Source organism: Netta rufina (assembly GCF_964035555.1).
Source record: "Netta rufina genome assembly, chromosome: 7".
Lineage (NCBI taxonomy): Eukaryota > Metazoa > Chordata > Aves > Anseriformes > Anatidae > Netta > Netta rufina.
This window is the reverse complement of record NC_140130.1, coordinates 25,187,546-25,203,737: the sequence shown is the minus strand read 5'-3', so window position 1 is coordinate 25,203,737 and position 16,192 is coordinate 25,187,546. Positions and strand designations below refer to the sequence as shown.

At 41.4% G+C, this 16,192-nt stretch overlaps 2 protein-coding genes across 3 annotated transcripts in view; one reads left to right on the top strand and one right to left on the bottom strand.

Annotated features, from left to right (window-relative positions):
• SLK (STE20 like kinase) overlaps positions 1–14,571 on the bottom strand; it is a 47,906-nt gene extending 33,335 nt beyond the window's left edge. For both annotated transcript variants that reach the window (XM_084290389.1, XM_084290390.1), the window contains exon 1: positions 14,167–14,571. In XM_084290389.1, the coding sequence (XP_084146515.1) occupies positions 14,167–14,316 (150 nt within the window). In that variant the 5' untranslated portion in view covers positions 14,317–14,571. The remainder of the gene's footprint in view (positions 1–14,166) is intronic.
• Positions 14,426–16,192, top strand: part of STN1 (STN1 subunit of CST complex) — a gene marked incomplete at its 5' end in the record, with an annotated part of 40,696 nt that continues 38,929 nt past the window's right edge. Inside the window, 2 exons of the mRNA XM_084290213.1 lie at positions 14,426–14,475; positions 14,858–14,889. Coding sequence (XP_084146339.1) covers positions 14,426–14,475; positions 14,858–14,889 — 82 coding nt within the window. The remainder of the gene's footprint in view (positions 14,476–14,857; positions 14,890–16,192) is intronic.

The window sequence follows — 16,192 nt, the reverse complement described above, 5'->3', positions numbered from 1 at the left end:
TTACAGGCAACTTAAGAGAGGCAATTATATCAGATTATAGAATCATTCTTCTTATTTAAGCACACCCATTTAGAAAAAATCCTAAGCATTGGCACGATAGTGTTTTATAACACTAGCTCTCCCCCTTCTCTTGTTGCATAAGAGCTCACTTAAAAGCAACCCAGAAATCCAGCTGATAATATAGGGGAAACATTTGCAACTAAGACATTAAATGGTGTCAGAGGTGTAAAAGCAAAGGACTGCTGTTTTTTTTCCCTAAACTGAGTTATTATAACCGTACATACTACTTGCAAAAGCAGCATTAAACCCCACAATTCTGCATCACAATCAACTCCCCTAAGAGAAGAGGGAGGTGTGACAAGTCAAGATTTACCCCTGCAGTGCTGCTGTGCCAGGCCTTTTGCAGAGGGCACTAAGAGCTGCCAGCAGGTTTTCCCCAGTTTACCCAGCACCAGTCAGTGTCAAGCCCAAACTGACTTCCAGCTTCCCAGGAAACCCGGCCCAGTGCATCCTCACCCTGCCCTACGGAGAGCCTATCATTATTTGTTCTGTCTTCTTGCATTAAAAAACCAACACACTTACAGCTGATTCATTTACATGTTTATTTTAATTGCTATAGCTTAAAATCAGATCTTTATTCCAGCAATAAACATTCTCCAGATGACAAATTAATAAAGCTTCCAATTAGCGATGATATAAATAATTGTTAATCAAGCCACAATTGCCAGTTCTAGCTGTTCGCTATAACTACTTTTAAGACCTTAGCCAACAACCAGAGTTGAAGCTGTGTCTCAACCACTTTTCAGAGCAACCATGCTGCCAGGTTGATAGCTGGGAATTGTGTCTTTTGCTCTTGATGCTTTTATGGGTTGTCTGAACACAGACTGTAAGAAATCTGATTCCTTCACCTGGGGGCATTCTCTATTGTTATCTTGCTTCTACCCTCTGCTAGAGGCAGAAGCCTTAGTGCACTGGATTTCTTAGTTCACTTAGAAATGCAGTTTGCTTAGATTTCTTCCATTAACAACATGGCTCAGAGAGCCAACATTATTCCTGCTAACATCTTTTCCTAGGGAGACATTTGGACTTTTAAAAGCTATCTCCACAGCTGCCTGCAAACAAATATATCATGGAGAATTTTGGCTTCGTTTAGTATGAAGTCGTTTTGTTTACTAGCATTTTACAGACTACATATTGTACATACATAGCTGTACACATATTAGCCTAGAATTTGTTTAAATACAGTAGTTAGGTCAAGCCACAGTTCCTATTTACTCCTTTGAGTTAGGTAAGGAAACACAAAATTGGGATTTCTTCTGCCCAGGGCCTTTAGCCAGATCAGAGGTAAGATGGCTAGATCGGTTTTCCAAGCCAGTTTCCAATGCCAGTTGTGCATCCATGCACAACAACAAAAAAAACACATCCACAGAAACTTGTTTTTCCCAACTAGAAATGAACAAGTCAACAAAAATAATAAAGAACAAATGACAATTTCTTTGGACTTTAAGAACCCTTCAACAAAGACCTTCTGACAGGTTACTAGGGAAACTACATAGTCATAGAAATGAAATGCGGTGCAGTCATTAAGTTAAAAAAAATTGCTGTCAAAGTAAAGAATGATTAAATACTCTACATTTCAGATGCAGAACGAAAACATTTGAGGATCTGTACTAAGAGTTTATTCTCTGTATTTACTGTAGAAGATGACTGGATATAACAGAATTTAATCATTATTTGAAGTGTATATACCTCACTAGCTCAAGAAAACGGTCAGTTTGGGAAATGGTACTGCAGAGCCCGACCCTGCAATGTGAACCATGTTCGAGACTTGCAGTGAGCACAGCTAAATGGCCAGAGGGGAAAGATTAAACAAAACAAAATGAAGCACTACCATCCCATTTCATTGTCTTACTAATATGAGCAATAAAAGAATACTTCATATATTAAGGAGAAAAATATAAGCTATATAAGCAGTTTAAGATCTACTATTATACATAAAGACATTTGATGAAAAAGTGAAGTCACAGTTGTAACATAGTGGGAAGTGAAACGACTGCATCAATGCCACATTCATATTGGCAAGAGCTCTTGCAAAACTATCAAAGCGCATACTCTGTATTGCTCCACGCAGGCTCTCGTCTGTTGAGATGAAACTTCCCCTATTTCTGAAGGAAAGAGGAAGTAGAGTAGCTCTTGGCAGTTTTCATTAAAAAGCTATATATCATCCTCCTTACGTAAGACTGTTACAGGGACAAATTCATAATTCTTTTGGTATTAATGTATTTTAAGAAACAGGAACTCCAGCATTCTAGAGGGAAGTTATTGCTCTTATGCATGTATCTTTTAAGTCAATTAATAGAAACCAATGGCAAAGACAACAAAACAACAAGAAGTCAATACAGTTAAGTCAGTTTCTTTCAACTCTTCCATTGCTTTGTAATATGAACAAGATATTTTCAGGTCAGTTCTACAAAATGTATTCTGATGTACATTATTTAGTGCTTACAGTCTGTGACTTCCCCTTAGTTTTATTATGAGTCTTTTACATAATGATGCTAAAGCTACGTGTCATCTCACGGAAACAGCAGGAAATCTTCTGACAGCAAGGCAGAAAGGTTCTCTCACATAGAATTCAGTGTTCTAGCTATATTTTTGTGCTGCAGGTATCACATATCAAGAGATGAGGAAATCATCTGAACAAACATTTGTTATTCCTTGTAAATCGCCTATTCAAGTGCCACCAAAACAGCAACTTGGGTTCTGTAAGTAAACTTCATTCACATTCAGCACAGTAGTGGGACAAGTTGCTTCTGATGTTAACTTTCAGAATCAGTTTCTTTTTTAAATGGTGAATTCCAACAACTTTTGAGCCAAAGCTGAACCTGTCCTGTCCTTTTTACCTTGCATCAGCACTGTCACTTGTCTGGCCCTCCTGTGAGCTGGCTGGAGGACAGGAACTGACTCTGTGTACACTCAGCTTCTGGATGGGTTTGGTCCCCTGGCCCAGATCATCACGGGGTCAGCGAGCACCAAAGCTGTCACAAGTAGCAGGTGGGAATGGGAATACTGGGTCAGCACTCTGGCTGAGTTGACTTGTGCTGTTGTAACCTGGTGTGGAAGGCAGACAGGGAGAAGACCCAAACACTTCAACAGTCGCTTCTGTACTTCCTAGAGACATTGAAAATCTGAGAAAACATGTTACTGACTGTTTCACCTAGTATCACAGTTCCATATTGTTTCAGTTTTCAAAAGAACCTTAAGGCTAAGAGTTGAGTTTGACACTAAAAAGTTTTAAAGTCATCAGCTATTAAACATCCATTTTCTATGTGCCAGGATCCCTGAAGTGCTTTGAGTTAAGCTCTCAGGCTTTTCTCTTGCTCAACTGCAGCCCTTTGAATTATTTAAGGTTTTTATTATTTGAACTGTAGTAACATTTAAAGAAATTGGCTCTGTTTATGGTACAGTATTGATTAAGACTAAAACTTTTTTTTTATTGCACCAGCCCAAAGGGAAACGTTCCCATGCTGGACAACTAAAGGCTAAGAGTTTATGACAGCATCAAAACTCATGTCCCTGAAACAGGAGAATGAAGAAGCCTGTACACTAGCATTTTTATATTTCACTTTTAAATACTATTGTTTGAAGCCTAACATTAAATTAAACAAACAACTCCTAGGGTCATTAAGCTGACCAGAACATCTAGGTCTGCTACTAAGGGTCAGCTTAAAGCTCTTGCTGTAACAAAGGAGGCACTTTCAGGTAACAGCTATCCTTGTCCATAGAAAACACTTGACAGTTCTTGTTTATATGATGATCCTTCAGCGTTCAGACTCCCCACCCGGAAGAGATGAAAAGTAGCAGCAGACTGCTTTCCTCTTTCTGGTTACTTACAAAGCCAGTTAGTGCATTTCCACTAGCAGTAAAAACTATTCGGAAGGTGAAAGAGTGAAAAACAAGCTTGGCTGAACTCTTAGGAGTACCCATTGAGTTTGTTTTAGGGTAATGCCTTTCCAAACCCTTCTGACCACATTTCCCAGAGCTGATCTGACGTTCCAGACTTGCACAGGATGATGCAGTTGTGCAGACCTCTGGATCTGACCCAGGATTGCACTGAGGAGCAGAACAGCTCACTTGAATGGTGAATTAAAAGATCCCCAGTAGCCATGGAGGTCATGCAAGTGAGATAGAGAAGGCAGAAAGAAAGACAGTTAAACCATTAAGGAATCAAGCAGTTGGTCTTACAAATACAAAATAAAAAGGTTGGGCCTCTTCAGTTCAGACAGGAAAAAAAGCTTAAAGGTGGGGCAGGAACATGACTGAGCTTTCCAAAATTAACACAGCAGCACACTGAATTGAATACAACCTGACTGGCACAAAGGCTCTGAAGGAGATGAGTTTACTGCAACATGCTAATTCTTGCTGAAGCTCTCAACTGAGATTTCTCAATTGAAGTTTTACCTCCTGATTACAAAGCATTAACTCTTTAGCTGGTAAAGCACTGCTTGGTAATACAAGTGAAAAGTCATCTGTTAAGCTGTAAAAACCAGACAACTGTTGGAGGAAAAACCTGGGATTTCCAGCATAAATCTGTGTCCAGAGGGCTATGTCCTACAAGATACAGTAAGAATTAATTCCAGTGCAACTTCCCTCGGAACACTGTTTTCTTAGTCACAGTTATGACTAAGAATTTCTAGAGATAAGACCTAGTTCCCCAAAGTCCTCCTTAAGCAAGCAAATCCCAGATGTAAAATGCTGTCCTATTCAATATCAAAACCGAAAAGGGGACAATCTTCTCTAACTCATTATCAAGCTGGAGGGATTCAAGAATGATTCTGCCTTAGCACTGGGATTCACCATTGCTTTCATACCAGGTAAAACAATTTTTTTTTAGGCACAACTGAAGTTCTCAGGTAATGGTTCCCCTGGAATTGCCGTAGACTACAGTTGCAATTCCACTCTCAGCTCACCCACTCATTTGGAATTACTGCATTAAGGAAACTTCAGGAAAATTCTTTACAAGAATACTGAATTCTCTTTATTTTATATCACCTCCTTCAGTTTCGCATGCTAAGATTTGGAAAACAGCAACCAACAGATTAACTTAAGGCTGCCTTTTGAAGGTAACAGTCACTGAGCCCTCTGTAATACAGAGAGATTGAGCAAATTTTAAATGCTACTCAATCAATGTAGCTCTTATGGAACAATCCTACTTTTTCACTCCTTCACTTTCTTCTCCATAGAAAGTCGATAAAAATTTAAAATCACATCATAGGAAAACATACTTCAGGTAGAAACACCTCCTAGAGCCAGATTAGGGGTTAAACTTGATTCCAGCATTAATCTATTCTTGAGCCATTTATTGCTCTTGGCTACAGGTAATTAAACAGAAAATGGCTCAGAAATATAAACAGATATATAAAGGCGAAAATGCTCATGTCTTTCTCCTAGATTCTAAATCAGAGTTCATACTTAGCTGTTTGAAATTTCCCTCTCTATATAAACATATGCAGTGCAAATCACTCCTCATCCAGAAGAGTGAAAAAGAACAAGAAAAATCTATATGCTATGACTTTAAGATTGGAACTCGCTTTTATGGACATTTCAAAGTGCTTTAAGAAAAAATGTCCTCTTCAAACCAAATATGATAGTTTAAGTAGATGCATTAAGCATACAAAGAATCTTCCATTATTATTTGTTTGTTTTTTCTTTAGGTAAATTTTCTGCTGTACATTTTACTTGTTTTACATGCATGAGCATAGTGCATATTCAACAGAAAATCAGAAATGTCAGTGGAATGTTAACATTTCCTGTGATGCCCTGATTTTTAGTTGAAGTACAAATATCATTGAAGACCAATCTGAGGTAGCCTGCTAGATTTTATCCATTAGTTAATTTTTAGTGCCTGTCATCGTTCAAACATTCTGCAAGTACTAGATCTTCATCTATAAAAAGACTTCATTTTCTGAGTAGGAAAAAGTGTTTCCACAGAACATATTTGAAAGTTAAGATATTCTCTTCAGCAGTCCATACAGTAATCATATTATAAAGTCATTAAAAGTGAATGCGAAAGAGGGAGATACAATATGTATTTTGCACAGGTTTGGAGATGAACTATAAACCCTCATTCATCCTTTGTTTTGCTGGCTACTCCACCCAGGTTTGTTGTTTGTCTAACAGCAAATTTCATGGCTTTTCCATCACTGAACACCGAACGGTGGAACAATCTGGACAGTATCTAGTGAAGAGACAGCACAAGCCTCGAAACTGAGTAATTTGGCAGTTACTGTAAAGTAAGACTACAGGCAGAAGAGTTGAAACAAGATGACTTTGGCAATTGAGCTTATAATCTGAATATAATTAAAGGCTATTGGGGGAGCACAAAGGAGCAAAGACTGAAAAAAGTATTCATAAATTACACTTCAGGCACCAGGGTCTCAAGGAATGCATTTAAAATCACAAACCGGAAGATTTAATTACATGCTGCCTCTGCTACGGAAATGCAACTGTCATTAAGGAGCGTGATGGTTATAATCTTGTAAGATTCTCAAAACGTGGGCCATGGTCCATGAAATATGTAAGGCCCATTCACAGCTGCACTCAGCAGTGGTAGTAATTAGGATAAACTGGTAAACAGCTCTAAAGCTTACCTGTAATACAAAAGAGCCAAGCAAATTTTGTATTTACACCATGCACACACCTCAGATGTATGATAGGCAGCTACATACAACAAGGCAGGACTTCGTACACAGATCTGGGAATCATTAAGCCACAGGTGCCACCGAAGGATGTTCGTAATACTCAGTGGGTACCATTCTGCAACCTGAATACTGATGTGAATGGCAGACATTTCTACTTCCACCTTGGACAGTGTTGAAAGAGAGTGGTAAGGCAACCTGAGAGTTTATAATGCACAGTAGTCACATCAAAGTCTCCTACTTATTCTGGTTCCTTAAGTTTACTCTAAAACAAACAAAAAAAAACAACAGTGCTGCTTTCAGAGAATGTAAAAAAATAAATAAATCTGGAGACATCAGAGACCTAGAAAAAAAAATTATCATTTGATGACTGAGTGTTTAAAAATTGCTGCATTCTTATGTTGCTACTTACATGTCCTTCAGGAGCTCCAGACAATTTACTGGAAAAACCTTTCTTCAAGACTCAATTTTGGAAGGCTGTAGTGGCAAAGGGGCAGAAAAAAGGGAGGTTCCTTATGTTTCCTATCATTTTATGTTTGCACTGGGGAAAACTGTCATTTCAGGTCACAAACAACATCAGAAATTAATAAAACTGCAAGAGAAAAAACTATTGAGAAAGAACCAACTTGGGCATCTCACAAGTATTCTCATCACCTACAGTCTGACCCTAAACGAGGGGAATTATGGCAATTTTGTGCCATTTTAAAATTTAAAACAGCCATTTAAAAAAACATTACTTCCAGGATGTTTTCCAAATTTAGATTTTTTTTTTTTCTCCCCCATTTCTGAATAAGAATCGTAAAGTAGGGACCACAGCAATCGCAAACACAAATCCAATGAATTATTCCTTCATTATTGTTTATGGGGTGGTCAAATCTAGAATTTGGGTGACCACCAAAAGAAACTTGCAAACTACTGCTCTGCAACAATAGCACATACTGCTGCCTGGGGGATTGTATTACTGGAGGGCTATTTCTCTGCCAAAGATTTAGTTGAGAAGGTTTAACCAATTTGTCTACAAGACCTGTTAAAAAAAAAAACATTACCACATTTTTTCAGCTCCTATATCAGAATTATTAGACCACATGTGACTTAAGCATGAGGAATTATTTCACCAAGTTAGAGCAGCTGAAAAAAAAAGCTTCATTCTGCAATGTACTTGAAAAAACAACGCAGTCACGTTTTGCTTATGCCTAAAATCCAAGGAGAGTCTTACTCTCCAGACAAGAAACCAAGTACACTAATAGTTAGCTAGGAGATATGAACTATCAGGTTACATGGAAAAAATAGCAACTTCTATAAACAGTTTAGAACTCCAAGTAAATAGGAAATTATTTGATTTTTTTTAAACTGTTTATATAGCTGTGCTCACACCTTGGAAAAGACGACTGCCTCACTAAGAAGTGGTCATGAGCAATTTATATTTATCCTCCACAAACTTGTCTGCAGCTTTAATTCTGAAGGCAAGAGACAGACAATACATTAGTCATAAGTTAAGTATTGTGATGCTGGTTTTCGGCCAAGTCACTAAGACATCCAAAAAGTGAGGCACTTAACATGTGCCTACTTCTTACTTCTTCAGAGTATTTCCTCACCACAAACTAAATGAAAAGGAGACGTCACTGCCTGCAAATATCCACTTAAAACAAGAAAATTCCTCTTTACAACCCACAGACAGCTTACTTGCACTACCCATCTCCTCAGAAAACTTTGCGAAAGTGACAATAGGTGTAAAGAGATCTGCGAAGCTTTTGCCTTACCACAATTTCTTGGGTTTAAACAGTGATATTGCCTTCTCCTTATCTGGTATCTTCAACACACTAGAACTGCAGCAGCGTGACAGTAAAGATAAGACTACAGAGCAGCAGGCAAAAGGAAGAAAAGGTTAACTTTGAGCAACTCACCAAGCTGATCAGCCAGACTAAAATCCTTCGTCTTCTGTGGACGGCATGCATCTTTTTTCATCTAGAGCATATAAAGCAGCCCTAACACATCCAGGATACTCTTATGGAAATGACTGACCTCAACAAGCTTTAAGAAAAGCTTTAGCTCTATTTTATATGGATTGCATATTTAAAATTTAACATTATCATCTTATACATTACTCTCTTGAGAGTAAATCAGCTCTCCTCCCCTCTCTCCTTTATCTACTAATGCCTCAGTGGCTAAACAAAGCAACATGGCATTGAAGTGAATATTAATTCGGATCTCTTGAGGACAACTGAACTATTTTACTGCTCTAGTTTAATAAGAGGTCAACTCATATATAGTCAGTTATGAATGGAAATAGATCAGAACGATTAAGTACAGCAAACAACTTTTATCAAGATTGCTGGAAGTTCTGAACCAATTCACTCTGATGTATTAAGATTTAATTTCGGATATTTTTGCCTGCTTTTTCTTTCCATGTCCAGCCTTATTGCAGCCATGCACGAAACTTCAGGTTCCTGAAACACAGTACTTGACTGGAAACATAACATGCAAGATTTCAGATGAACTCAAGCAATGCACTTCTGCATGGACTGCATCTTTAATGTGAAACGCTTGTGAGTTCCAACAGCTCTAAAATCCTTCTGAACAATTACCTGCTAGTAGAGCTAATGACACTACGTAAATCAAAAGAAACAACAGATGAAAAAAGCCACCAGTGAGTGCTTCAGCTTAGATATTAATTGGTCAGATCTACTCTTGCAAGTGGTAAGTCACAGAAGTGAAAGATAGCCATCCTAGCAAACAGTGCGATACATTAGTGTTGTAAAGAGAACTTCAAGCTGCAATATCTGACTGTAGCAATGATTTAGATGAATGTGCCTCTAAGGCCATGGAGACTAGGAAATATAAGTTCTCCTCGTTCTGCCCTGACTTTGTTTTCAGGACAGACTACTTCAGGCATTTTTGCATGTTAGAAAATAAGATATGATGCAGCATTAGACAAAAAGTATTTCTAAGCAGCCACCATTTGTCAGTTATGTTGGTGGTTTTTTTTAAAGCATTAAAAGGAGTTAAAGCTGGTTAAATGAGGCAGCCAAAATGGTCTGGTTTTATTAAATCGCTATTCAAGAATTGTGTGTTTCTGGCTGCCGTAGAAGACATTAAGGCAAAGCAAGCTCTTCTGAAAGTCACACAGTTCCATTAGAGGCAAGTTTTAAATACAGAAACAAAAGCTTAACTTAAACGAAGCTACATCACTAGTTTATTTCATTTAAAGGACGTAACATTATCAGAAGTCCTCTTTCATTAGACAGAGCTGAGTTTGTATTGGCTGGTTTTGCAGACAAAGTATAGAGGAATACTTATGCAGTTGTAACTTTTCAGAAGAAAATTCATTTGGTTATGCTGCTCACCCTGATTATAGCTACCAGCTTCCAAAACATTTCTGCTCCCGACTAAAGAGGAAGCAGAGCTGGCTTTTTAACCATGCAGTGGTTAATTGCTGACAGTTGGAAGACTTGTCTTGGTAACTTCAGATGAAATACAAATATTTGACTTCCCAAATTGCTATAAGAATCTTGCACGCACAATGCCTCCAACATCTAATATTCAGGGTAATAAATGTGACACTATAAATGGGCAGAATATGCCAATTCAAACCGAGAAGCATGAATACAATTCAAAATCAGACAAGTACAAAGGGCTCTCTCAAGGAAACTGGACAGTTTCTCTCACACTGTGTATATAAACACAGTATTTTCCCTATATACCATATATAGGTACCTTGCTATCTTACACAGTATCCTGCCACACATATTCTGCCGGTATAGAATGTGTTCCCACAGAAAACCTAAAATTAGTATATTTGTACAGATGGCACCCATAATTATCATAACGATGCACTGAAGACCACAAATTTCTTGGAGGAGTAGACTCCAGCAAAGGGCTCAGAGATCACACCAACAAAACACTACAGAAATGTCTTTCTGCAGTATAAGGGTTCTTATGTTAGAGTACAGTATTCATAATACCAAAAAAAGGGCTGGTGAATTTTACTGAAATACAGTCCCAGCATTTTATTTTCCTTCACATGTTCACTCAGGAAGATATTTGCATTTTAATTAGCTGTGCATCTGTATGATAAAGAGGCTCAGTCAGGAGCTTTAGCAAGAAAGCCCCAGAACACATTAGGCATTTTTAAAGGTCTGTTTTCACACCATCTGAACAGTAACTTCTGTCAATTTAGAAAGCAGCCTAAAGCTGATGAAAGACTTCACACGGTTACTTAAAATGACTATACTTTAACAATTACTTACACTGATTGACCTTAAAGAGATCTGCACTACAGGCACTGAACTGGCATTTGATACAAATAGGGTAATGTAACACACAATAATATAACATCATATAATAATGGAACTAAGTTACAAAGCAAACTGTTTACAATAAACTTTAACACTTGAAGCCTAAAATTTTTCAGGAAACTTGATCAAATCAGATGTTTTAATCCTTAAGGAAATAAAAGAACAAGTAGTTAGAGAGCTACCTAGCTCCCAGTTTAAGTTGAAATTCCTGCTTCTTCAATGTCTTTCTGAACCCTGGCATCCCAACCAGGAATTCTTGGAAACCCACAAATGGCAATTAAAAAAGATTGGAAAGAAGTCCATATCAGCAACCTCACCATTCTCTTTCCAAGGGCCATCACCTGATACTGCAGAACCACAAGAGCCTAGAAATTGAAAAAGGATGAAAAGCTACCACATTATCCCTTAACCAAGAGCAAAAAAAGAAAGGAAAACAGCCTAAAAGTGGCCTCTCTGAAGAGGCTGAAAAGGCCAGAAGGAGAAGCCCTGTACAACCATCAACCTTGCCACGGGCAGCCTGCAGTTACACAGCCCCTCTGAGCACAGGAGGGGCTTGCAACAGCAGCTGAACACTTCAAAGTTTTAAGGACCACTACTCCTGAACATCATATAGAAGTTAGCGAACACAAATCCATCAATTGTCAGGGCCATGTGAGCTTTAGAAGATGACAACAAACAGCATCAGAGGAAATAAGCTCTTCCTGTAATTTAAATAAGTTACAAAAAATAAGCAAGACCCTTGTACTTGATTGGAAAGAATGGAAATGAATCACAAGCCTTCAATACCCCGAAGGCTTAACTATCACTAGATGCAGTATTTTTTAATGTAAAAAAATATAATCAGCAAGGCTTCATAATCCTGCCAGAATCATTTAAAAGTTGCTTTTGAGTATCTATTTAAATATTTGATACTCTTGTCCAAAAGATGAGCTTACAGCTAAGCCAAATACTTTTCTAGGGAAAATCAGAGCATGCAGCCTATGTTTTTACTAAAAACACAACGTTTATAAAGCTTTATTTATCTGGCCATTTATTTCGTCCTGCATCTGCCAAGGCTCCAAGAACAAGGACATTCATACAGTGACTCCTAGGATCTTAATTACAAAGATGTTTTAACCTTTGCAAATCCCGTTTATAGAGTTAAAATATAGTACAACTCTGTATCTATGCACAGACTGGCAGTTTCCACTAATTTTCCACCTCAGGAGTAACTGCAGAAGGGTGTTGTGACATCAGCTTCAGCTAAAAATGCTCTAACCACTTCTTTGGTAGAACTCGTATCTGGTTAACCATTTACAGGAATTCAAAATGGAGATGATTAAACTCTTGAAGCATGTTCATGAAGTTTTAATGAATGTTTTGATTATTAATGTTAAGCAAAGAGACTTCTTTTTGTCAAACGTAACTGGCACTAGGGTTATCTTCTGTTTAAAAAACAAAAGCTAACAGTCTCCACAAGTTGACAGTTCTGTTAACAGTTTTAATTCCAAAATTTGAGTAGGTATTAAAGGGGTTATTCTTGCAGTTGCTCAATTGAGGTGTATATCCAAGAAAGAACACTACAACACACCCTTGCTTTCGAAACACTTCCTTGCCAAGCATGCTCAGATGCAGGAAAACAAGCACAGTTTGTATCTGAGCGTAATCCTTTTTCCTCAAACTAGGTGGAAACAAAATGAATGCTGCTGCGTACATGCAGCAAGACTCATTTTTCTAAACAGGATTTTTTTTTCCCCCTGAAACACTGGTACCTGTGCTACACATTCATCAATTTTAGCTGTGTTACTGCATGTGTAATTCTGACTACCAGAATTTTAAGAGGGTTTAATTTCAAAAACTTCAAGATAAAGTGTTTACACTTTGCCACTTCCCAATCAGATAAAAATCCATCTAACTTGAAAACTCTCTTGATGTAGACAAATTGCACTGATAAGCAAAATTTATCGGTTCTCTTGCTCAGACACCTTCCTCTACAGACTGGGGCTCAGACAGAGATGCTGACAGATAAATACGAATTGACAAGAGGTTTGCAGATGGGAGGGGAATTGCACTTGGGGGCAGGGGAAAACATTTAGTGTTGTTTCTTTAAGGCTCCCCCAGTCATCTCTCTGGGACAGGGCATCATAGTCACAGAAAAGAAAACAAAACTCCACACTTAGAACTCCAAAGTTCTAAGAAATAATCCCAATTCTCAGCAAATGCTCTTAGAGACAACGTGATGCTTTTAAAGTCACCAAGCTTTATGAGGCAGCAACTTCAGCCATATTCCCCAGTCGTTTTAATAAGAAAAATTATGATCTTCCACACTGACAGCAGGACCACCATCTAGCCCACGTACTACACCAACATCAAAATAAACTGGATGCTCCTAACACACAAGATGTAGGCCACTTCCTAAGGGGGAAAACCCCCAGCATTCTGACTTCACCGGGGCAACACGCTTTTGCTCAAATTCACAAGCAGGTAACACCACAACACAAAGTCTAAAAATAGTTTATACTGAAAATAGCCCAGGTTTCAGGAGTGCAAGATCTGTACCCAGATTTCATGAAGTCTCAAGTGAGACTTTAAGTCTAAAAATGAACACTTCTTGACCAGATTAGCTTTTAGAAACACTGCAAATGCTGTTGTTTCTCATGCTATTATTTCTAGCCCCCACATCTGCTCCAGGGTCCCAATTTATGCCAGTTCCCTGATTCTGTCACGCTTATCCCCCATGACATTTGTTCCAAACCATCCCTAAATGAGACGTAGAGCATTGATGACTTCTCAGAGGGAAACATTAGCTGGAGGTTTGTCTGAAAACTACCGTCCTGTCAAACACCAGCAGCATATCTATTTTATTCGGCTATCTGGCTGGAGAAGTGGCAGATAATAACCCTTGGAAACGCCGCTTTTGCGAGATTAAACAGATGAAACAGAGAAGTTGGGAGCACACGCAGACACCCTGCCACGTACGGACAGCCGGGGTGCCCCACGAGGACCCACGACAGAAGGCCCATAAAACCAGCTCAGCTTGACTCCCACGGGCAACAAAACTCCAAAAAAAATAAATAAAAAATAAAAATAAAGCAGCCTGAACTTGACGCCCGCCTGGCAGGGCCGCGCTCCACACGTGCCCTGACGGGGGCTCTGAGGCGGGCTCGGCGCCGCCTGAGGGGGAGCCGCGGCCGTACCTTGAACACCTTCCCGAAGGCGCCGTCGCCCAGCTCGCCGATGATCTCCCACAGCTCCTCCGGGTTCAGGTCCCTCTTGACGTGCTCGTACTGCTTCTTCTTCTTCTCGCCGCCCAGCTTGAAGATCTTGCGAAAGTTAAAGAAGGACATCGCGGCTCTCCCCCCCCCCACTCCCCTCCTCGCCTCACGGGGCCCGCTGAGGGGAAGCAAACGGCCGGGAGCCCCCCGAGCCTAGGGGCCGGCGGCGGGCCGGGGGGGCATGGCGGCGGCAACAAGTTGCCCGGGCGGCACCGGGGGGTGGTGGTGGCGGTGATAAAGCTGCTCCTCCTCTGAAGGAACGGGGCTGACGGCGCCGCTCCGCTGCCGGGCTCCGCTCCCCGCCCTGGCGCCGAGCGGGGCCGGGCGGCTCCGTTTCCTGCGGGGCGGGGCGGTCCCGGCACCTCCCCCCCCTCCCTCCCCTTCCCGGTACCTCCCCCCCCTCCCTCCCCTTCTCCTCCTCCTCCTCCCGCCGCTGGCGCGTGCGCGCGCCCCGCGCTCGCTCCCCCCCCACTCCCCGCCCGCGCGTGCGCGCTCCCGCCCCTCCCCTCCTCCGACGCATGCGCAGACGCCACACCTCCCCCCCCAAACAACCAGCACTCGCTGCCAAAGGCGGGTTTTAACCTCCGCCCGCCCGCCCACGTGACGCGGGGAGAGCCAATAGGAGCGCGCCGAGGCCTCCGGCGGGTAAGTTGGTGTCCGGGCCCAAAATGGAGGAGGGCGCGCCCCCGCCCCCCCCCCCCCCCCCCTTTACCTCACCTCACGGCGCGGGGGGGGGGGGCTCCTTGTCCCCTGAGGTGGCGCTGCCCGTTCCTGCCCCCCCCGTTGCTTTTCCCTCCCTGCCCCTCACAGGCCGAAGGGCCTCTTAAAGTCATTAAGGGTGGAAGAAACCTCCAAAATCGTCTGGTTCAGCCACCAGTGTCACCCAGCTGTGTCCCCAAGCACCACGTCCTGCCCTTATGGAGGCCCCGGGCTGCACAGAGGTTCCTTGAGGCGGAAAGGGGCTGCCCAGGGAGACCTGCTTTGGGGGGACACTTGCTTTTTGGGGACACCCACTCTTTAGGGACACCCACTCTCTGGGGACACTCGCTTTTGGGGGACACTCGCTTTTGCCAGCCCTGCTTCTCCACCTGCCCCTCACCTGCCACAGCAGTCGTGGCATGGCGTAGCATTATATGAGATCTCCCATGGGATCTGATCCCAGCCTTGATTTGCCCTCCCTGACAGCCTCATCCCACAAGCGATTTCTTCATCAAAAAATGGTTGCATTTGAATAGCCGCGGTGCCTGTATGCTGCAAAACGTGTGGTGTGCCTTCACGCGGAAGCGGGAGGTGTGCCCGGCTCCTGGATAAGATGCGATTAGCAGGCATCTCGCAGGCAAAGTTTGGGCTCTGACAGGAGGCGGCAAGCTGATCCTGCAGTTAAGGCAATGATTTGAGACTTAGGAGATCTGGCGATGAGACAAACGCCCTGTGAGAATAATAATGTAACACCATAGCCTCTTACCAACTGGAGTGCCTGCAGTTACCATTAATTTAAGCCGTTCATTAAGAACTTCTAAAGATCAGGCCTCCGGTGTGCATCATTCCTCAGACCATTTTATTAGCATGACAGTAGTTTGCTATCTAACGAGGGCAGTTTATGTGTAAACTCAGTAACGCCAATGAGAGGCTGAGATAGACTGGCTGTGGGGATCGTGGCAGCCCAGGCAGCCTGCCTGAAAGGAACACGATTTTAAGGAATAGAAAGTGCTGGGCTAGGTCGAGAAGAGGATTTCAGCAAAGGAGTAGTACAGGTGTTTGTAGTAATAAAGGCTCCAACAGTGGTTCAGAGGGAAATAAGGGCATAGTAGTAGTCTGGAACCGAATTTTCCATCGTGTCGTAACAGTGATCTTGGTGGGTGAGGTGTGCTGGGGTTGAAGCCTCTTAAGAATATGTTGGTGTTGTATGGTAAGTAATTGCTACTGCTAATAGTATTTATAGTGTACA